General features: G+C 41.5%; 3 protein-coding genes across 5 annotated transcripts; 1 reads left to right on the top strand and 2 right to left on the bottom strand.

The window, feature by feature from the left end:
- Positions 1-888: 888 nt before the first annotated feature.
- On the top strand, positions 889-5,234 carry best1 (bestrophin 1). Its single transcript, XM_070907638.1, has 9 exons — positions 889-1,040; positions 2,208-2,302; positions 2,434-2,667; positions 2,862-3,016; positions 3,142-3,219; positions 3,483-3,635; positions 3,743-3,823; positions 3,918-4,069; positions 4,154-5,234. Exons 1-9 carry the CDS (start codon positions 889-891, stop codon positions 5,232-5,234), a joined length of 2,181 nt encoding a protein of 726 aa, XP_070763739.1.
- A 1,139-nt stretch (positions 5,235-6,373) lies between these two features.
- Positions 6,374-15,343, bottom strand: incenp (inner centromere protein). Of its 2 annotated transcripts, XM_070907559.1 has the most exons (21): positions 15,306-15,343; positions 13,987-14,135; positions 13,782-13,892; positions 13,046-13,662; positions 12,880-12,922; positions 12,688-12,757; positions 12,457-12,583; positions 12,299-12,338; positions 12,072-12,159; positions 11,838-11,978; positions 11,418-11,435; positions 10,195-10,304; positions 9,988-10,108; positions 9,775-9,885; positions 9,161-9,321; positions 8,928-9,048; positions 8,461-8,544; positions 8,114-8,149; positions 7,824-7,886; positions 7,561-7,708; positions 6,374-6,653 (listed from the first exon to the last, which is right to left on the bottom strand). In XM_070907559.1, exons 2-21 carry the CDS (start codon positions 14,124-14,126, stop codon positions 6,478-6,480), a joined length of 2,526 nt encoding a protein of 841 aa, XP_070763660.1. In that variant the 5' UTR covers positions 14,127-14,135; positions 15,306-15,343; the 3' UTR covers positions 6,374-6,477. The 2 variants fall into 2 exon arrangements, with proteins under 2 accessions (XP_070763660.1, XP_070763661.1); XM_070907560.1 differs by lacking the exon at positions 11,418-11,435.
- An 808-nt stretch (positions 15,344-16,151) lies between these two features.
- On the bottom strand, positions 16,152-22,574 carry pgghg (protein-glucosylgalactosylhydroxylysine glucosidase). 2 transcript variants are annotated; one of them, XM_070907565.1, is made up of 14 exons: positions 22,130-22,574; positions 21,446-21,785; positions 21,141-21,351; positions 20,628-21,063; positions 20,430-20,549; positions 19,727-19,858; positions 19,537-19,648; positions 19,143-19,215; positions 18,927-19,063; positions 18,705-18,838; positions 17,985-18,080; positions 17,796-17,893; positions 17,466-17,689; positions 16,152-16,696 (listed from the first exon to the last, which is right to left on the bottom strand). In XM_070907565.1, the coding sequence occupies exons 2-14, from the start codon at positions 21,687-21,689 to the stop codon at positions 16,620-16,622; spliced, it is 2,094 nt and encodes a 697-aa protein (XP_070763666.1). In that variant the 5' UTR covers positions 21,690-21,785; positions 22,130-22,574; the 3' UTR covers positions 16,152-16,619. The 2 variants fall into 2 exon arrangements, with proteins under 2 accessions (XP_070763666.1, XP_070763667.1); XM_070907566.1 differs by having other exon boundaries at positions 22,331-22,574.

The raw sequence follows: 22,574 nt of genomic DNA, 5'->3' as shown, positions 1-22,574 counted from the left end.
TCCAGCTGTACACATTTCTTCCAGCAGGTGGGAGGGTGGGGGGTGAGGGGCACAGTCACACCGGATTAAGACTTTTCCATGAACAAATACTGAATGATGCTTCAAATGGAAAATAAGAATATGTTCAAATGTGTTTGTAAGTAATGCAGCTAAAGGCAGAGAGTAACAACTGGGTGCTACACTTTGAAGTAAAACTGAAATTGGTTTCATAATGACATACTTCCAAAATCTGAACACAACTACTCAGCGCTCGTGCCTTTGACCAACCTATTTGTGGCAGAGTGTGGGTGCTTCAGATTAACAGGACCCGGCCTCACAATGCAGCTTTGTTGCTGAAACAGATTAACACATCAAGTGACCGGAGGTGTAGGAGTCCCTTTGCTCTCTTTTTCTTTCCTGCTTCCCTTTCTCCAACATTCTCCACGGACGCTGCCGCCACACATCTCCAGGCCGGACGTCTTCATATCGAGTGGTGAGTAGCCACAACTTCACAGCCTTGTGTTTGAGTTGGTACAACTGACCTTTTGGGACCCTGACATTGTATTTGCCTGCTGTAGCCATTCAGATGTAGTGGTGTGTTTAGCTCTATAAAATGAGGAAAAATATTATTTATCTGATTATTTAAGAGAATCAGTTTCAGTTGATGTAGGATGGGATTATGAAAACTCTATCTCAACACAGCGGTGTATGAATCCAAACATATGCATTGAAGAGTAAGTAGAAAAGATGAAATGACAGACCCTGTTTTGTTTTTCATATCATCTCAGATATGTGACCAAATTGGCCTTATGAGATCCAGGAGACGAAGCTCAGAGAACAACATCACACTGGTGTCCTTCATGTCACGCCACAGTCAGCCAGCAAGTCGGCCAGCGAGCAGCAGCAGCCATGACAGTAACGTACTCTCGCAGGGTTGCTGATGCAGGTTTGGGAACCTTCTTTCACCTGCTTCTGCGGTGGAAAGGCAGCATCTATAAACTGCTCTACAGAGAGCTCATCATCTTCACTCTTCTCTACTACTTCTTCAGTATTGTTTACAGGTACTTTCTGTATGTTACTCTTTCATGTCCTCCAGTCTGCGGATAGTGACCACAGCCTGACAAACACTGGATCTCTGAGGCTGATACAGATGTTTGAGTTTAAAAAACTGTACATCTTCTAAACATTTTTGTTAAGGATCACTTAAATTTAGTTATTGAAGAATTGTCACCAAGATATACACTAAGCAGGACATTCTATAGTCAGTGTTCTGTAGTGGACAAACTGTTTCTAAATTATCTCAAACATTTCTTTGGCAGTTATATGCCGATACAGATGTATCTTTCATAAACCAATATCGTCTGATAGCTCTAATAGTAACATTATTTAAGTATTCATCAAGCTCAACAAAAAACAAAGATTTAGAGCTGGAATCTTGGGACCACTGGATATCTTTGAGGGGCCTTCAGGGGGTCCAAAGTTTAGGGATTGAAAACGTTTAGGGACAAAAATGTAACTTAAATTTTTGTCCCTAAAGGTTTTACCACTGAAGTATGTAAAAATAACGGTATAGTATCAGGATAACTGTTTACACTACTATTTAAATACACCAATTGTTTTTATCTACCCATATGACAAAGTAAAACTGACTTATTATTAAAAGGATTCTTACTGAACAAGAGTTCTCAAATGGAGATCACTACACAGTTCTGTATTTATTTATTCTTTCCCATGAAAACGTTTGTGAAGGTTTATTTTACCTTCTTACAGCACAAAATACATATTTGCTCATGTTCTAACAAGATACTTTTCTTATTACAATGACTTATAGACTGGACCTTATCCTCATTTTAACAACATATGGAAGTTTCTTGTCATAACAACATACCAACTTATGTTGCTTGTTTTATGAGATAAGTTGGTATGTTGTCATGGCAATACACTTTTTCTTGTTTTAAAGATTTTATCGTTTTGTGATATAACAAGATAAAATTGGATGTTATACAAGAAAAGGTTCATGTAAAAATTGAAAATATGTCTTAATAACATGAAAAATATCATAGTTATAACACAAAAAAAGATCTTGTCAAAACAAGAAACCTTTCTTGTTATAATGCTGCCTTATCTTCTAGTAAAGTTATGTTAGACCAGATCGTGTGGTGGGACGGTCACAGGTGTCTCATCCCTGTTTTAGTTGTATTGGACTCAACAGATGTTTCCTTCACCAGGTTTGTGTTAAATGATGACCAGAAGAGGCTGTTTGAGAAGCTGTCAATATACTGTGACCGCTATGCAGAGCTCATCCCCGTGTCGTTTGTGCTGGGTGAGTTGAGGCTGATTGTTTTACTACTTTTAAATCCAAACACGGGCCTAAATCTCAATCCAAGACCGTGTTCCTGGAAACAGTCACAGGGGGTTGGCGTCTAATTCTTTACTTTGTTCATTGGTTGCCAGGTTTCTATGTCACCTTGGTCGTGTCCCGTTGGTGGGGCCAGTTTGAGAATGTCCCCTGGCCGGACCGCTTGGCAGCATTAGTGGGTGGTCATGTTCGAGGAGCCGACGAGGCCTCCAGGCTGACCCGACGAACTCTGATGCGATACGCCAACCTCTCTGGTGTGCTCATCTACCGCTCTGTCAGCACAGCCGTCTACAAGAGGTTTCCCACCGTGGAGCATCTGGTGCAGGCAGGTACGATGTGGCGATGAAACCACCAAAAGTCACTGTTGTTGGTGCTGCCAGTCTCATCACATACACCACAACCACATCCAAAGTCCTGAAGAAACTGTGTGAAGTGGTGCTTTTGGACCAGCATGCCACAGGTTTCAGACTCATGAGCATCATTTTGGCTGCTTTCACTTCCATGCTGTGTTTGTCCTCCTCAGGTTTGATGACATCAGAGGAGCTGAGGCACCTGGAGGACTTGCCCTCTCCTCACAACAAGTTCTGGGTTCCCTGCATGTGGTTCGTCAGCCTGGCTCTGAGGGCTCGGACAGAGGGTCGCATCAACAACGACGTGGCACTCTCAGCCATTCTCTCTGTAGGTCATCATATGTCTGCAGGACAGAAATAACCTGAACATCTTCACTTTGTGGCAAATTTTAGCTCTGAAACATCTTTTAAAAATTGGTTTTGCTCATCCTGCTTTTTGTTTTCTCTCTTCAGGAGTTGAATAGTTTACGGGCAAAGTGTATGAAGCTGTACGGTTACGACTGGATCAGCCTGCCTCTTGTCTATACTCAGGTTTTGTTCATATACTGTAAATGAAATACAGTAGATGCCTTAATAGATTTCATTTAGTGATAAATGTGCAATGATTAGGTATCAAAAAAAGAAATAATACTCATAATGACGCTGAGCTGGTATGTGATTGTGTTATATTAATCATCATGAACCTGAAATGATTAAATCATTTTGATCAAAATTAGCAATCTGACCTAGAAAAAGAGATGAAATCAGGGGCAGTTGTGAAACCCTTCCAGACTTGACTAATATCTTTTAACTAGGTGGTGACAGTGGCGGTCTACAGCTTCTTCCTGGCTTGTCTGATTGGGCGTCAGTTCTTGGATCCAGCTCAGGGTTACCCTGGTCATGATCTGGACTTCTATCTGCCTGTTTTCACCCTGCTGCAGTTTTTCTTCTATGTTGGCTGGCTGAAGGTGAGGGGCAGCAGATTCACTTTCTGATCGCGTCACACTGATGGTGTTTTACTCTTGTGTCCATTTCTGAGCTATACTGTGGCGGTCTTTTCTGTTCATGGTCTCAGGTGGCTGAGCAACTCATAAATCCTTTTGGTGAAGATGATGACGATTTTGAAACAAACTGGCTTGTTGATCGCAATTTACAGGTTTGGATTCAGAGCAAACTATTTTCCACTTTTTCTATCCACTGTGGACAGAGGCCTTCTTGTTCTACTTGCTGTGGTTTCTGTTGTCTCTCAGGTGTCCTTGTTGTCTGTGGATGAGATGTACGACAGCCTGCCTCTGGTTGAGAGGGACATGTACTGGAATGAGTCTGAACCTCAGCCTCCCTACACTGCTGCCAGTGCTGAACACCGCAAACCCTCCTTCATGGGCTCAGCCCTGGATATCAGGTTCAGTAATGTTTTTATTTTCTGGGAAATAATTCTTAAATACTCGCGCTAATCATCACATAACCATCTATTTAATCGAACTAGTGTTCCTAAAGAGGAGATGGAGTTTCAGTCCAATCTGGAGCAAATCAAAGAACATGAGGAAGCCAACTACTCCACCCCGCTGATTGGAGGTCTGGGTCGTCTTCTCGGTGTCCAGTCCCCTAACTTCCCTCGCTCCTCCCGGGTCTCCCTGCTGCGGCGCCGCCCTGGAGCTCCACTGAGCCGCTTTCCTCTTTACCTGCACCCAGAGGCACCATCAACTCCGAGTCAAGCCCGCCAGCCTTTGAACCATGAGCGAGATCCAGACTATGCCTTCTCCACCATGCCCTTGTATGAGAGACCAGGTTTCTACAGCTGCCCTCAAACACCCATCCACTGCGTGCCCCCTGCGGTGCCCCGCCCTCGACCTGCCCGGCGAACTCAGAACGAGTGGGACCGCAGCTGCAGCTCCCTCGCTCCTCCGACAGTGGGCTCACAGCTGCTGCCTCCCGACACCCCCAACCACGTCCCCCCACCGCCGTCCTCTGCTTTCCCCTGGCTGAGTGAGGACGGTGAGCTGCCAAGCGCCCCTACCTTCTCCTTCCCTGACCCTCCACCTGAACTCTGCCCAATATCTAAACTCAGACCTGGACACGGCCTTTTGTCTCGCCGCCCCCCACCTCCCCGCCTTAATCTGGACCCCCTTCCCTCAGCTGACAGCCAGCCCGGACCCCCAAGTGCTCGGGCAGCAGGAAGCGGAGGAGAAAGGGTGTTCTCCTTCACTCCTCCTTCTCGCACAGCAGCAGCAAATCCCAGTAATCCCAACAGCAGCTCTAGCAGCATTAATGCAACAAGCACCAACAGCGCTGGCACAACAGGAAGTCTCTGCAACGGTACAAGTCACAGTAATTTTAGTAACCATGGGAACTTCAGTGCCAACGTGAGGACAACAAGCAACGGGGGCACCAACGGCGGGCTGAGCAACAACATGAACACAGTTTCCACTTCAGCGTCATCGCAGCAAGAAACCAATCAGCAAAACTCACCAAATGATTCAGGAATCTCATTGGCTGAAGGGGACCTGCTGGGCGTTTTGGTGGACAGTGGGGCGAACAAGGCGGCAGGAGGGAGGGAGCAGGACTGAGACAAGGAGGTGTGACTGTTTTTGTATCACATCCGGCATTCAAAAGTATTTCACACAAACAGGAACTGATCTGTTAAATCTGAAGTGCATTACATTCATCTGGACACACAACTGAAAAGTATTTGTTGTAAACACCGAGTTAATCTCTACTTCCTCATAAGCTCTCATAGAACAATTAACCTACTTGTAATGCAAAAAGCACCTTATGAGATTTAACCGTCAACATGTGAAGGAAAAATAAGAAATACTTTCCAGTTTCCTCTGAACCTCAGCAACAAGAAGCCAAAATGTGTATATTCTAAAACAAACTAGTCTTCTTAGAGTTGTCCTCATCAATGTACTCTTCTAAATAAATATTAAGTGTCATATGTTGTTTCCTTTGTCATTTTGTCAGTTTTTTCAATAAAAAACTAAAACTTAATATGTGTTTATTACTTTTATTATACTGTATGTACAATTCAACTTAAATTCAGAACTACAAATCTATCCAGTATTTAAAGAGTACTATTACTACTAAAGATCAGTTTATGCCATGGCATTGGCATACTGGGAATAGGGTTCTCCAGAGATTATGTCCTTAATAAAACAATTTGCCTCACTGTCCACCTTACTTTTTTACAAATCCTGCATCTGCTGTTTGTTGATACAGCTAGTTGGGACAGAACCAACACTTATTAGTTCACCTTTTTTGTCTGCCATGAAAAAGGCCTACTGGGATATGAATATGTGTTCGCTGAAATAAATGACTTAGAGTAAGTTTTAATTTAAAAGGCACACCCATGCTACATCCACACAGGTGATCTTATTTGCACTGATTCGATTTCTCTTATGTGTCCCGTATTATCAAATCCAAGCTGCAACCTACACAAAAATATTGTGTCAACCATTTTAATGCACTTGCATCCCAAAATCCCAAACAGGGGAATTCTACTATCATTTACAGTCAGTACACACATTATACAAAGGAAAGTTTTTACTGATCATTTGGCAAAAACTTTCAAACATTCACATCCCACTGGATTATAATACACACCCATTTTCAAGTATAAGTGTATCACTTAGAGCCATGATATTTTACATACTAGTAACAATATTCCTAAAATGTTGATGCCTAAAACCTTAAAAAAAAAAAGTCTAAATTTGAAAAACATCACGAAAAAACATGTTTACTTTATTGGAAACATACTTTAAAACAAAAATGAAACTTTATACAGCAATGTATATCTGTATCAGTGTACAGACATTACTTGTTTCCAATTGGAGGAGAGTGCCACACAGCAGAGCTGGTGCGTTTAAAATAGCGAGGCTTGCTCTTGTAAAAGATGTTTTCCAGTTTTGGTGGTTCAATTGTTCCGAAGAAAGAGTCTAAATCAGGAGGGTTGAAGTACTGTTTCATAATTATCTGCTGCAGGTTGTGACCTGGGGAGGGGGGGAAAAATCAAATACAATATTTTCATTTAAATCTACATAACAAGAGACTGAAATCACACTTAGATACTGGGCATACCCCAAATATGTCGGGTTAGAACTAACAGGCATGTAATATGCAAAATTATGTAAATGAAATTAACTCAATTTGGAATAAATCACAACATTACAACTGACTGTTGGCTGAGCCTCTCCCCCCAGTTACTGTTGCTCCGCCTGTCAAGCTTTCGGTTCTCGCACAGCAGAAAATGCAGTTTGCCATGATAACGGTGGAAGATTGACCACACGAAATGTTAAGTAATTCTCTGAACAATAGCTCCTTGATTTCAGACAGAGGTTAAAAACAAACGAGCAGCTTCTCGTTTCTAGCCAACAACTGCTGATTTTGCCGTCTGAAATGACAACTGTTGGTGGCAGATATTATCAGCTAGCTAATTAGGCTACGGTTAGCTCCATGAGTTGGTTGAAAAGGCTGTCTTCGGCTGTTTCAAGAACAGTCTTAAATATACACTTGGTGGCTACATACGTGATATTGTGATAAAAGACTGAGGCTGAAGCTGCATTCCCCAAATCCAATAAAGACCGGGACAGAGATGCTAACGTTAACCTAAAATGTGATAGCGTCCAGGGCCGGCTTCCAAACCGTGGGGAAATACTCCTGGAAGTATTATACTATACTGTGGATGTGCAAGTCGCAAACAGGGCTTTTTAAAATGTAACCTGTAAGCTAACAAAGTAACTAGTAGTTACTAGTAGTAAACAAAGTAGTTATTGTTGCGAAGCTATGATTGGACAATCACTGTTGTAAACTGGATTCAAAAACAAAACTGTCCAGCTATATTGGAAAGACGGAACGTCATCATAGTAATGAACGACAGTTATACTAAATCATGCCTACCTTCTGCCCAGGATGGAATAGGTTTCCTTGGGGCAGACTCATCATCAGTGGAGTCGTCACTGTTTTGGTCCATCCCATAATCTTCTGCACTTTTGGACAATGGTTTGTTTCCGCCCTTTGGAGTGATAGAGTATGACTGTGGTGATTGCTGCAGAGGAGGATAAAAACACATTATGAGGCTTTGTACTGATGGAAAATTACTTCTATCAGGTTTTAAGAAATTGTTTAAATACGTGTGCCAAAAATGCATAATTTGAATTTACCTCAATATCCACGGTCACATTGAGGCCACCATCTTTTCTTACAGGCGTGCTCATTACAGAGCGCTGCAAAGAGTGAGAAGAAGGGTGGTAAATATGTCCTTCACCACTGCTTTAAAGTTCCCCGTGGAGTTTTAGACCACAAACATATGGAGCTGTTTTTCCATGAGTAACTTTGTTTACAAGAAAACTCTGCAAACCCGAAGAGACAATACCCAGAGACCTGGGTTGTTAAACAACCAGGTAAATTATTCATATTTATTATTCCAAAATGTCCCCTTCTTTATTCTTACCTCGATGTCCACAGTCACATTCAGGGCAGCAGCAGCCTTCATTACCGAGGGGAGAAGAGAGAGGTACGTTTAGCTCCACAAAGTCAGCTGCTACTGTACTACGCACTCTAGAGTCTATTCACTCTGGATAATGACTGGATAATCCACAGAAAACGCTGGCATTTCAATAGGGACTATTTGGAAAAAGTGTTCAAGAGCAAAGACTTTGAGTAAAAAAGCTAAATAAACAAAACCTAAATTGTCTGCATGGCTGGGTGACACGTATTTATAAATTGAGAATAAAGTTTACGCTTTTGTTCGACTGTGCAGGTGTACCTAAACTAAGTAATTTCCCCCTGCTGGTTTACCTGTGCATCAGCAGCCTTTTTAGCAGCAGCAGCTTCTCTCTCTTTAGCAGCTTTCTCTTCTGCAGCTAATCTCAGCTGCTCCTCCTAGTGGAACAAAAAAAAACAAACATGAACAACCAGATGACCGAAATATCAAACCCAGAGCTGCTGAAAATCTACATCAACTTTAAAATGAGTGGACTACATATCCACAGAGTTGTTTCATGGAGATAAACGTGTTATAAAAACATCATGTGTGCTCAAATGTCCCTGACAGAGGGAAGGTGGAAGTGATTCTCAAACATGGAGAAGTAGACTGCAGGAGTGATCTGAAAAGTGTTTTGATTCTTGGCAACATGCAGTCTTTTAACAACTTGTCAGTGGATTCTAATGGTGACATCAAATAACAAATTTCCTTTGGACTGCTGAAACAATCCCCCTTCAGACACGTGTTAAAGACATTTTGGTTCCAAATTTAGATTTCGTACCAGTCTTCTCTTTTCCTCAAGTGCCTTTCTTTTCTCCTCCAGTTCTCTCCTCTCTTTCTCTCTCGCTGCTCTCTCCAGTTCCCGTTGCAGAGCGAGAGTTTTTTCTTTTTCCACTCGCGCCCTGAAAAACAGACACCAAGTCAGTAAAACCAAACCTTTTTCTTACAGTCTTCACTAATGTAAGTTTCAGTTTAACACACCTTTACCATGTTAATAAAGTAGTTATCCCTGACCTTTCAGCAGCAGCGAGTCGTTCTCTCTCCAGCTCTCTCTCCCTCTCCTGCTCTCTCTTCAGCTCCAGCGCTCGGTGAGCTTCAGCCAGCTTACGAGCTCGTTGTTCCTCCTCCTCGGCCTTCTTCTTTGCCAGTAACTCCAGCTGCCGCTTCTCTTCCTCCTTAAGTTTTAGAAAACACACACAACATAAGAAAAGCCTGCTTGCAATATGTAACATTGGCAAAGAAAGTTACCAAAAAACAAAACAAAAACACCCTCCCGCCACAGAGATGAAAAATGTGTAGTTTGGATTCATGACACATAACCTCTTTGAATCTGTTTGTCAAACACCCATACAAAATATATCAAAGAAAATTCCAGACACGGGCTTTAAAAACACTAACACACTTGTGTACATTTTGAGGACATGTGATGTGGCTTATCTTATATATAAATGCCTGCATTTATTTGTGAAATGGGAGGAAACATTTTGCTCTATGTATACATAAAGTCTGAAATCAGCAGCATGATTCTTTGCAGTGGCAGAAAGCACTAGTGTGCACCAAACTGAGCACAGCCACAGCAACAGAAATGACTACATAAATAAATAAACAATAAAAGAGCATCGTCTCACTGCTTGCTGAATCTTCTTCCTTTTAGCCTCTTCTTCCAACTTCCTCTTCTGCTCCAGCTCCTCTTGACGTTTCACGGCCACCTTCTTCTTGGCCTTCTCCTCTGCCTGACGCTGCATGAAGAGCCACAATATCAAAGGTTAGGGGGGAAAAAAGGGGTTCGGTCTGTTTAGAGGTGGACATACAGATTCAGAGACCCCACATTTGTTGCATACTTTGTCATTCTTCTCATCAATCTGAGCCATTTTTTGCTCGATCTTCTTTTTCTTTTCTTCCTCCCGTTGCTCCTCTTTTACCTTGGCCTCAAACACTCTTCTCAGCCTCTCTTCCCTCTTCCTGTAACACACATTTTGAAAGTTTAGAAAGAAGAAAAAAATCACTAAACCCTCCAGTCAAAAGGTATGAAGAGGTTGAGTGTTAACCTTTTAACTTCATCGTGTTTCTTTTTCTTCTCCTCCTCCATTTTCTTCATTCTTTCCTCCTCTTGCTCCTGCTTCTTTTTAAGTGCTTCCAGTTTGACACGCTCCTTTGTCTGAGAAAAGGGGAAACAAGGATTTCTGTCAGAAATAGTAGCAGGTAGAGTGCATTCATGTGGAAACAGATCATCATATCCTTGGAGCAGACAGATGAAGCAAAAATCCACCTTCACAGACTTCGTGTTATTTAAAATGTTTGTTCTCACTCTACTGAACTGCAAAGATCTTGCTGTCCTTTGACCTGTGAACGTTAGTCTCCAAACTACTGTGAGGACAATTTCAACAGGCTAGGTGTAGAGAAAGACACTGCTGGAAGCCAAAAAGTTACTTTGAAAAGAAAAAACTATAAGCTTTCATGCCTACACCTCTCAAGGATGAGTGATACTCATAAAATAGAGTCTCGTTAAACAAGCTCATTAAAACTTGGCTACTGTAACAATAGTTTATCTAACAATGAAGACACAACACAGAGAAACAGAGACAATCACCCACTACTTCACGACAAGTATCCAAATACCAACAGTAGCTGAATGCCATTTGATTACAACACAAATGACCCAGAATCCAAAAACGGGCCAATGACAGTAGCTCCAGCTGGATTTCCTCGCCCAGTAAATCTTAATCCACTGACACTCAGAGACCAGTTTTATGAACAATCCAAATTGTGACATGGTTTCTGGTTGAGATGGATTTTTACTTCAATTTCTACTTCTGATCAAATGATGTTTCAAAGTCAACAAACAGTGAGGTTACCAAAGCTACTTTAGGTGGTTTGAAGCGTTGTTAGATTAAAAGATTACAAAGAATGAGCATTAGTGACCCGTGGGATGAGAGACACCGTCAACTAACAAGTGCAGGTCGGGGTGTTGTTGAAGTACAGCAGCCCCTTTCACCAACAGACCATGCAGAATTGCAGAGCTCAATTATTGTGATACGGTTTCGGCCGTTTACATGCATGTCTGTCTCCTGTACATAAAAGCGTAGCATAGAGTCTGGTTTAACTTTGTGTAGCATCAAAGTGGAATGCCCGAATATTTACGTTTAAATAAGTGGGAAAGGGGCTCATCTAAAAAGTATGTAGTAAATGAGGAGACACTTTGAGTCGCACAATGAGATTAGACACCCCCAAATGCCCACAAACAACATACAGTGCTACACATTACACTTACCACTATACCAAGGCTCAACTGGGGAGGGGAGAAAAAACGTTCAAATATTCAAAAACGTGACCCACAATATTTTTTTAAATTTAAGAACAGGCACTCTTTTTTTAATACAACAATTTCAATTCAATGTGTGACATTGTTTATTTGTGCTTTTGGAAGTATCTTCAAGTGCAAGAAGATGCAATGCTATTCATTTCAATTCACTGCAATACCACATGTCCGTCTTGGGCCGGTGAAGCATCGGTATCTGCTCAAATAAAGCTCATCAGATCTGATCCTTTTATTGGTCTCTACTGTGTTTTGTCCACCTCAGCCTGCAAGTGTTGCAGCGATGCTCTCCTTTACCATCGCTGGGCTCTACAGTCGAGCATTTCACTGCATGACACTGTTGTTGTTTTGCAACAAGTTAGGTGTATATCTTACCTTAGGATCAACCCTCAAAGGAGTGGTGTGTTTAATGAAGGACTTGATAACACCAGTTCGGCCAAGGGAATTTGGAGTCATCATCAGCATCTGATTCTTCTGCACAGTGTGGAGGAAAGACCTCATGTTGGGTCTGATTGCCTACGCATTAATAACAAAAGGAGAATTAATTAAGAAATTCATTTTTCCACGTATATCCCCACATTTTCCATTTAACAGATTTTTGCGTCTTACACTTTGACTTTTCTTGGGAGGAGAGAACCTCTTTGTGGGACTTTCCTCTACAGTATCTGGTGCTTTGCGTTTGGTACTCTGGCGTGACCTAGAGACACAGAAATTATATTTTCTTAGAGACACAATTTAACAGTCTCAACAAGTTAATGTCATTGCAGACATCAAAAGTACAGTAACCTCCCATCTGTCATTTAGGGCACAACACACACACACAAAAAAACACTCACCTGCGACCTGACTGGGAAGTCTGTTGCTTCTCAGCGACAACTGAAACACAGACGTGAACATGTATTTAGTGCATACAAGTTGCATGTTGGTACAAAGAACTATTAATTAAAATCAAATCTAAACAAGAACTAATTACTAACATGGAGAGTTCTCATACCTGTTCTCTTGTTGGGAGTGCTCATTTTTTGCTCAGCGGTATACAACGATGGGGGCGCCAGTTTGGGAGAGTTTGCAGCCACAGATCGAGTAACACGTCCAACAGATGGGTGTACTCGCTGTTTAATCTTAATAAAATAATGTAAAACAGAAACACCAGCTGATCAATAACCAAAAGAATAAATTCAATTTCAGTGTGACACTTTTTATAGACAAAAAGATATATTCATACCTCTGGAGTTTCCTCCGATACTGCAGCTGCAACATTATCCTCTGTGTCCGCAGTTACAGCTTCTAACAGGCTGCAGCAGTAAATAAATCAATATGGGTAAGAAACATTTAAAAAATAAATACATTTTTTTTTTCCCCATTAAGACTTGAATACATTAATCCATGCAAAGAAACATTTTTAGTCATTACTTACGCCTCTCTATCCTCTTCCTCTGCTGAGTCCATGCAAGAGTCCTCTACAATCAGGAAATAAAAACACTCATATATAATATACAGATTAACGAGAGTCAAAGTGTGGAAGAATTTGCTAATGATTTGCATTTTGTGTAATTATAAAACAAATATGGCTCATTTCTCACCATCAACGTTGCTACTGCATGTGGAGTTGCCCATGCGAGCCACTTTCCTCTTCAACATGGAGCGACGTGAGGCGCGGCGAATAGACTCCTGTGTCATGCTGTGCCGCAGACCAGCCAGCGAGTGACGTAGCTTGAGGGAGCACCGCACAGAGCTCCGCCGTGAGCTTTGAGCAGCGCCAGCTATTGCGATCTTAGCAGCTGTACGGCCAGGAGAAGGCTCCGGCTTTTTAGCAAGCTCCGCAGACAAGCGGTCTGCTGGGGAGATGCTGACAACAACCTCGGGTGAGGGCATCTCGGGTGGAGACTGGGCAGTGCTACATATGTAGTCCGACTTGACTTCTGCATCCACCTCGTTATGTTTGTCCATCTCTTCATCCTCTACCAGCTCTGGCTTCTTGTTCTCCACCTCCTCGGCTTTATAGCTGCCATGAGGTAACTGGCTCACGTCCTCTGCCACCTCAGACTTCGTTTGTTTGTTTTTGCGGGTGGTGCGTTTGGGCTGTGAGGTGGTGTTAGCTTCAGAGGTAGAAGCCTCGGGAATGGCCGCTTCTTCAGCAATGAAGTTCAGTGATTTGACAGAGGAGCCACGAAGGTTACTGCGCTTTCCCTTTGAAAATCTGGACAGGAAAGTAACATTTATTTAGAGTTACAAAATTCACAACATGTTTAAAATCGCTCAGGTTTGAAGAAATGTGAAAATGTCAGCTTTACTAAAACAGTAATGAAGGCCACAAACCTTCGTCTGGCTTGATTTTCTTCCTGACGTCCCAAAGACACACGCTTCCTGCGACTATTCTTTTTCTGTGATGGTGTTTTTGGCATTAATTCTGGTTCGGCATTAAAATCTCTGAAATAAAAAAAGAAATTGCTTCATTAGTAAAACTTCTGAAGATGGAAACTAAAAAATTGTATTCCATTGTGTTTTACGACTTCCAGTCTACCTTGAGAACATGCGGTTGGCTTCTTGTTGGATTTCCTCAAGCCAAACCATGTGGACATTATCAATGTCACTGATGAATTCTTTTGCTTTGCCATCGAACATTTGCATGAGGGATCGCACGGATGACAGTACGGAGTTCATGTCGACAGCCTGAGGGAGAGATTGCACTGTTAAATCAGGACAAGCTGGAACAGGTTTGAGATGGCAAGTAAAAACTAATTGATGCATCACCATAGAGGCCATAAAGACCAGCCTGGTTTCTTATGTTTTGATGTCTGTTTTGACAGTCTTCACTTTCTTTTTAGCATGACTATTTGAACCCACTGAAACTCAAACCCCCTGAACAGCAACCAGGAAAAATCTAGCCAACAAAAGCCACTTCCATGTTGTAAAGCATCAGTAACTAGCCTAAACATTACAGCAGACAGTCTAAAACCTAGACTATTGAGGCAATTACTGACAGAGAAAAATAGACACAGAGACATAATGTTTACTATCGATGCTTTACACAAATACAATTATATCTACCTTTAAAGCTACACTGTAAACATGTTAATGTAATACCACAGTGTCTGTTTAGTCTCGTGTCTTCATGTACAAAAAGGAGCACTGAAGTATAAGGCACACGCCTATAGCTCCCGTTCAAACAATGTTAATTATCCTTTAACATCATCCACACAAATAACCTTACTAAACAATCAAAGTGTTATTCCAAGTCAAACCGTTTTATTATAATTTGACTGTGTCGAACTTAACGATTATAGTGAGTACTACCCTCTTCACAATCACTACCAACAACGATCACATTAACAAGTAATGTCGGGGTTTTTTTAGTCTTGCATAGCTAGATCCATTTTGCGGTCTTTGTAGGTGTTGCCTAATCGGTGCCGACTCAATGTCTTATTATTTTCGCGGACAGCCATTTAATAACAATGTGGTCGATAATAACACAAAGTCAGTTGTTTTCATGTTACAGCAGCACTGATACATTGTGTTACAATTAAAACAGAGCACAATAGCCAAACAAACCCAATCGTTTGGTTTTATGACGTGAACAGAATTAGCTAACGTTTCCCAGGTAACATGTTAGCTTAGCTAACATTAAACACTCAAATGCGATCGACGAGCATGCAACAATAGTCAAATAAAACAGTGGCAACAGTTACTGGGAGACACAATAAGTTCATTTCAGAGTTGGCGATAACGCTTTTTTATAACTGCTCTGCAACGTCTTAAAGGGTAAACGTTACTATGTTAGCCAGCTAACGTTAATTTAGCTAACGCTAATATTTTCTTTGACATCAAAACAATTGGCATTACCTTTGATATCCGGGTTTCTAAAAAAGGAATCCGATGCTCGTTGCTCCGCAGATTTTAAAATCTAAATCAATCGCATACTGACATGACAATAAATGTGTTAAAATTAAGGAGTTCCCTCTTTCCTGTACAGCTCATGTGTAAACTCTTCGCAACCTGAACGATCCTGGACGGTAACTGCAATCCTCCCCGCTGAAACCGTTTAACTTGTTCAAAACTTCAACAGCCAATCCCGACATGAAGCTCAGTGACGTTAGAGAAGAGCTGTTCGATTTGTGGTTATCCGCGAGGGCGGACCCCGCCGTTGAGTGGCGCAGAGGGCGGAAACCATCAACATGTGAACAAAGCGAGCAAACCCAACAGAAGTTCAGGGCGGAGTTACAGCGCTGCTCAGATTTAAATCAACCAATTGCTATTTGGCACTATACATTGCTCCGCCTCGCCCACGGTTCTCAAACACATGCATGTTCGACAGTGACAGTAGTTTTATTATCCTGCTTTTTCAGTAAACAAGCCACAAAACAAGTAGATATTTATTTTAAAGTGTAACCACAGTGGGTCAATTCGAGAGGCAAGAATTGTTGTTGTGTTTTGTAAGTGAAGATAAATGTAACGACCTCTTTCTGTTCTTTGACCCATTCTCTCCTGCAGACTGAATGACTGTTGTTGCCTCTGTGTAGGAAACAAAGCTGCAGGATGTTTGAAGCCATAAATCACACAAAGTAGCTCTGTAGTGGTCCAGCTCACCAATGTAAAGTGAACACATTTTAATTTACTACAAATTCACAAGATGTGGAAACAAAAGGGAAAATTAAGCTTTGCACAGAATGTAAGGAGTTTTATTTGAATGTATTTCATTTACAATACAATTGGTTTATACTGATATAATGAAGAGAAATTGCAAGAAATATTTGTAGTCCACTGTGTCGTGAATTATAAAATAGCAAACGTTTCATGTATAAAACCTCTTCCTTTCAGCCTAATAAATGAGCACTTTAGACATTCTTTAAAACAGAGCAGGCTACATGTTGCCTTTATATCAAATTTCATGTAGTCCTCTATGGTGCTACCAGCCAGAGTTAAGAAATTTTAATAAAATAAACAAAAACAGTCCACTTACATTTTGTAAATCCTTTATGCTTATTTGTAGTCCCACTGTGTTACGCAACTATAGAATTTCAGACATTTTGTCCACGGTTGCTCAAATGGGTGGCAGCATACAACTTAACAGTAGCTTAGATAAAAAATAACTTGATCAACATATTTTGATATGTATTCTCGGTAAATGAAATGATCAGGAGGGTCATGGTTGCTGTTTCAGAAAGGCCAGCAGGAAGACGTCCAAGCCAGTTTACAAACACACCCGGGCTCTCGAGGAAAAGTTACTGGCTGCCCTGAAAATGTAGATGTATACAGGTAAATTAATAATAATCTGTTACTGCATCAATAAGGAATATGAGCTATAAAATCAAGGAACAAAGTAAGGATAATACAGTACTAAATAAAATCACATAGTTTCAAAATGAGACGCAGGAAAATACATACACATGAATTTAAACAAATAGGCTTGTTGTACCATTTTGGACTGGGGTGAGTATTTGCACTTAAGTATGTTTATTAATAGCATCTTGGCAGTCCCCATATTCATCTTACATGCAGTATACTGAAATCACATTGTCTTATTTAAGTGGTATGTCACTTTCTAAGGTCACTGACAACCCCTGAAGCGCCCAGTTGCCTCAGCTTTATGGAAGTCATGATACAGGACTGTATCACTGTAACAAAAGCCTGACTGCCTTTTGCCACTTTATTGTCTGAAGAGCCAGATTCTCATTAAATGGAGAGCGTGCGAGTGCTCTCCATTATTTTCTCCCTGGATAAGACAGATGGTGCCATTTCTGGAGTTGCAAAAGATTAAATGCAAACAGTTCAAGACTCAGTGCACTCATGACCTCATGTAACTTATAAATCTTTTAGTAATCCTCTTGATATTTAATGTTTTCTGAAATATATTCTGTTTAGTGTCATGTATAAATTATTCACTTTTTTGGGCTGTTTGGAAGGTTAAGTCTTTATTATTAATGTACAAACTTTCATATTTATTGCATAAATAAACCTTGTTCTAAATGCTGCTGTCACTGCGTGTCTTGGCTTGTGTGTTACCTGGCGTGAGAGGGATTTTAGTTCCTGATGCCTTCAGGACAACCTGTAGATCGTAGGACTTATCCTTGCCAGCACTGCTTGCAGATTCCCTCAGTATGATACAAACGTCATCTTTCCTCAGCAGCCAGTCCATCTGACTGCCCAGGTAGTTCACGCCACGAACGCAAAGCTCCGAAATGTCACTGGGCAGAAGTGGAGAAAAGGCCAGGCATTCCTTCTGAACTCTAGAAAAAAAGACACAGCATGTCAATCTCTGTATCACTGCCTACATGCCAAGTACATATTGAGGTGTTTTTTTCATTGTGCGTGGTGGGAGGATTGACAACTGACCTGAAGCCAGTGTAACCAAACAGCACAGCTTGCAGGAATCCTCCCATACCCGTAAGAAAGTTGACTGCACCTGAGCCGTCTGATGATTCACTCCATACCTGAGAGGAGAGGTAATCATCACACATTCACTGGATGTCCAATAAACAGGCATGTAATAGTATTAAGTGGGTGTGTGAGTCAGAAGGATACCTGGAATGGTCCCTGGATGTTTTTGAAGCACTTCTCAAGTAAATGTTGAGCTTTCTCAGCCTCCCCCATCTCCAGCCAGCTGATTGCAAACATACCCTTACAACGGAAAGTAAAAGCAACAACAGGCTTTTACATTCAATGCAAGGAGACACTGTATAACATATCTAATTATGAGTACCACAAGCAACTAACTAATAAATGGAACTTATTTATCTGACAGTTCTTCATACTAGTCACTTTGTAGATCTACAGTCTGAAGTACCAGCCAACATTCAACCCAGTAATAATAATGAAATACTATACAATAAAAAGCAGTCAGGGGGTCATTCTGCTGCATTTACGTTTCATACTTCAAGTACATTTAGCAGTTAATGCTTATGTACTTTAAAGCTGAATTCATGGATTTTTTTGGCCACATGGGGGCAGCGTAACAAGCTGTAAATACAACATGGGTATATTCTCACCATATAAAGTTGATATGGCTAACGTGTTAGCAAACAGTTGCCTATTTACACATCCAGATTTCATTTGGAGTCATGATGATGAATGTAAGTCCAACAATAAATTTCTTTTAGCACTGTTTTCGGCCGCTATCAAATCCTGAAACAGCAGCTTATACTTTAGTAAAGGATCTGAATACTTCCTTCACCATTGCCCAGTTTTATCTCATAAATCATTAAAATGTAATGTGTGCTGAACATACAACATTCTGTGTCCTACCCATGTCATGGCTGGACCATTAGGGTCTGTTACTGGCTCGTAGGCTTCAAGGTCATTTCTCCTGACCTCTGGGGACATTGGCAATCCAAGCGGATAGCCCAACATCACTGCGTCTGCCTGCTTCACTGGATGGCCTGTAAGAGGTCCAAACGACATTCTGAAATCATGTTATGGACATGATTGTCTTATGCAGGTCAGTGTCAGAAACATACAAAAATGAACCTTTAACGTAGCCATCAAACTCAGGGTGGTACTGGGATTCTTGGTCAAAAGGTATCTTGAGGTTATCAGCCACTTCTTGCCATTCCTTTGGTGCAGGTTGTTTGAGGAGGTCAGCCAATTCTACGGCGAACTGGAGACTGGCAAATGAGAAACATTTTGTATTATTGGTATTCATAAGTTAATATGCACTGCAGGGAAATATTCAAATACTAGTACCCTAACTTGGCCACTGTGTTTGTGAACACAGAGTTGTTGACATTGTAGTAATACTCATCAGGTGGCATGACACCTAAATGGCACAAAAAGGGAAATATTTCATTATGTTCTAATAAAAATATTCATGCTATTATATAACAATTATATGCATATCATACAGTTGCTTCCAAATTAGTTTTTTATTTTGGTATTTCAGGTATCTAAAATGTATAAATATAGAAAGAATCAAGTTAAACAAAAATAGAAATAGAGAAAACCCATGACATTGCAATAGCAATAAAAAAATAATAAATTTAAAAAAGGTCTTAACATTCAAAGCTTCAATAACATTGAGAGCCAAGTTCTACTTCTTTGCATTCAGTTTAAACACCATCTTTCTAATAGTAGCCTTTACCTAAGAGATGATACTTCTGATCCTCTGGGTTCCATGTTACTCTAGAAACCCAGTAATCAGCCACACCGTATATCACCTCACTGCCCCGACCCTCTGTGAACATGGACAGATCCTGCAACAAAGAGCTCAGTTGATGTCCTCAAACAGGGTGAGACAATATGATGGTGAGTGGGAATAAAGGAGCACATACCTCAGTGAGGTAGAGATAGTGTTGGAAGGCCAGGGTGACATCTCCATTTATGTGAATCTCTTGTTGTCCATAAATGTCCTCTGGACACACCTCCCTCCCTGACACAGCACTCTCCCATGGGAACTTCAGTCCCTGTAAAGATATCATCTTTTCTTCAGAAGACTAAGCACAGTCTCATTGTTATTGCTAAAATGTAGAACAAGAATACAAAGACTGATAGTATCAGCCATAACAAATATCCAACACTGCAGTTCATTTCAGTTGAACATTTTGTTGCTAGGAGCAACCACTGCTGCCACAGTCCCACAGCAGTTTAACTGACCCTTTTACTTCCAGCTTTTTGTTAGGTCAAGCAGGTCGGTGCTAACCAAGCTAGCCTTTATGTTAGTTGTTTGATGCTAACATAATGTGTTGCTAATCCAACATTCTAGGTGATTGTTAATTACTGGCTAACAGTTAATGTTATGTATTTTGCTTATTTTGTAGACAATTTTTATGTTTTCAGTACTAGCATAATTATTGTGTTAATTATTGTGTACTTGCTATGGGGGCTTAAAATAATAGTTTGATGTTTTGGGAAATTTGCTTTCTTGCGGAGATTTAGATCAGCTGATTGATACCACACTTATGTCTGTATGCTAAATATGGAGATAGAGCCAGAAGTCAATTAGCTTAGCTTAGCATAAAGACTTGATCGTCATACCTTGTAGCCCTGCTTTTGGGCGTTGTCTTTTGCGCCATCTACAGTCCCCACCCTGTACTCCAGCACAGCTCGGGCTAGCTTGGGATAGAAAAGGGCTATGCCAGGATACATCCAAATGTCCTATGACAGAAAGGTAGGGTCATTGTGTGATACATCATACAACCCAAACAAATAACGTGCAACTGTCCCTAGCCTCACCTGGTCCCAGAAAACGTGACCCCAATAGTCCTGACCATCCCCACCATTAGACAGCCCGCCTGGACTGACTCCACCAAAAGAGCTGGAGGTGTCATGTATGGAGGGGAAGGCGCTGAGCAGGTAGAACATGCAGCCAATCAGAGCCTTGCAGAGGCTGTCTGACCCTGCCACCTCCACCTTGCTCTGCAGCCACAGTTCTTTCCAGGCCTTCTCGTGAGACGGACGCAGGTTACCAGTCGCCATCAGATTCAGGCCCTCATCAAAGTTGGCCTCAGCGGTGTCTAAAGTGTTGGCCACAACCAGGATGAAGCCCCAGCGAGCCTTGCTCTGCTCTGGAAGCAGTGTCAGAGTGGTGGGTATGGGGGTCCAGATCAGGTGCACTGTGGGACAGGAACCTCCTGGGACCTCAGCACTGGTCGTCTTTCCTTGGATGTGCCTGAAGGACAGAGGAATGTAGTGTAAGATATCGTACTATATAGTTAAACATTTCACATGTGTTTCTGTTAACCTTACCTTCCTCCTTTGTAATCAGGACCAGACTCAAAAACGATGTCTTTGCTCTGAGGTGTGAATGAACTGACCAGCTTAACAGTAATTGGTTCCGCTGTAGTCACCTGACGCACCAGCAGAATCTCCATCACCATCAGGTTGGCGTGGTATCGGTGGGAATACAGCGACTGTGAGGCGGTTACACTTGCTGAGGTCAGAGTGTGGGTAAAAATCCCTGGATGAGAAGACAAGACAATCAGCAGCAATAATATCTTCACAGCATCAACACAAGTTCTGGCTACCGGACAGTCAAACCCTGCAGAGACTACCTGTGTGGGTGTCTAGGCTGTAGGTGTGCAGGGCCGGTTCCTCTGTTTCAACCTTCACGGCTAGAGGACAGGGGACATCTGCCCGGTGACAGCGTCCACCCTCCCCGTTATACACGCCACCCATGTGCATGATATTGTTGTACACCCTCCATCCCAGAAGCCCATTGGCCAACGGAGGGAGGAAGCGGAGGTCAGAGGGCAGAGAGTCAGCGGAGAAGATGTAAGGGTCTGAGTCGCAGGACATGGTGAGGAGGCGATCTGCACTTGGAAAGCTTAAATTGAACCAGGAAGTCTGGTGTCCCAAATGCAGTCAGGGTTCGTTGAGAGGGTCAGCCCAGCTCTTGAACAATGAAATATTTTTTTACTTACTACAAGTTAGCATGGCTTAACAACATCTATATTTTGACATCATTTACACTCACTCAGTGAGATTGTAATGGTTATGTGCTGTATTTATGCAATATTATTGGACAAAATATGTCGAGTTCAGCAAGAGACATTAGATAATTACTACAGTTTTTTACTGTGGAACCACACACATACTTTTCACAGGTTCCTGCCAGTAATGGCTATTCGTAGATTGTGTACTTTGACACCTTTGTGTCACAAGACATGTCCGAATGTCATCCTAAGACATCATCATTCAAATGGGTGAACAGAAATTTTAAAAAGTGAGCAACTCACCTAACAAAACTGAAAACAGAAAAGCAAATTAGGGGACAGATACTCTCTCCTCATTGATTATGCATGTCTGACAAGAAAATAAACAATCTCAGTGATAAATGTCCTGAAAGTTAGCCGGAGTCGTTGCAGTCAACAGCCTGCATAAACATCCTGCATAATTCCTTTAAACACATAACTACAGTGGGAATGTTTCACTCTCACGTGAACAGGAAGAAGCATCTGTTTCTGCAACAAAGAGGACGGCTGGCAAAAAAAAAAAGGCAAATTGAAGGTAAAACCTGCAGAAGTTCCCAAACCACTTGTTTTTTTACAGTTTAATCTCTAAAAAAACTGTTTATGTGCTCTAATTCCTCTTAGAGTTCACATCTAGTGAAAGCAAAGAAGTCAAAAGTTGTTGATAAAGTGAATCCAAGTCAGTAGTGTCGAGTATCACAAGTGTAGGAGG

This window comes from Enoplosus armatus, chromosome 6 (assembly GCF_043641665.1).
Source record: "Enoplosus armatus isolate fEnoArm2 chromosome 6, fEnoArm2.hap1, whole genome shotgun sequence".
Taxonomy (NCBI): domain Eukaryota; kingdom Metazoa; phylum Chordata; class Actinopteri; order Centrarchiformes; family Enoplosidae; genus Enoplosus; species Enoplosus armatus.
Note: the sequence above shows the minus strand (reverse complement) of the source record. Positions and strands in the feature narration are given on the sequence as shown.

Excerpts from the sequence above, each read along its gene's own strand:
- best1 (XM_070907638.1), top strand. The coding sequence starts at position 889 with ATGACAGTAACGTACTCTCGCAGGGTTGCTGATGCAGGTTTGGGAACC. Across the intron at positions 3,824-3,917 it reads TTGTTGATCGCAATTTACAG|GTGTCCTTGTTGTCTGTGGA; the intron begins GTTTGGATTCAG and ends GTTGTCTCTCAG. Across the intron at positions 4,070-4,153 it reads GGCTCAGCCCTGGATATCAG|TGTTCCTAAAGAGGAGATGG; the intron begins GTTCAGTAATGT and ends TAATCGAACTAG.
- incenp (XM_070907559.1), bottom strand. The coding sequence starts at position 14,126 with ATGAACTCCGTACTGTCATCCGTGCGATCCCTCATGCAAATGTTCGAT. Across the intron at positions 8,545-8,927 it reads TTGAGGAAAAGAGAAGACTG|GAGGAGCAGCTGAGATTAGC; the intron begins GTACGAAATCTA and ends TTGTTCCACTAG. Across the intron at positions 7,887-8,113 it reads ATGTGACTGTGGACATCGAG|CGCTCTGTAATGAGCACGCC; the intron begins GTAAGAATAAAG and ends CACTCTTTGCAG.
- pgghg (XM_070907565.1), bottom strand. The coding sequence starts at position 21,689 with ATGTCCTGCGACTCAGACCCTTACATCTTCTCCGCTGACTCTCTGCCC. Across the intron at positions 21,352-21,445 it reads CAGCCTAGACACCCACACAG|GGATTTTTACCCACACTCTG; the intron begins GTAGTCTCTGCA and ends CTTCTCATCCAG. Across the intron at positions 17,690-17,795 it reads TTTGGTTACACTGGCTTCAG|AGTTCAGAAGGAATGCCTGG; the intron begins GTCAGTTGTCAA and ends CTTTTTTTCTAG.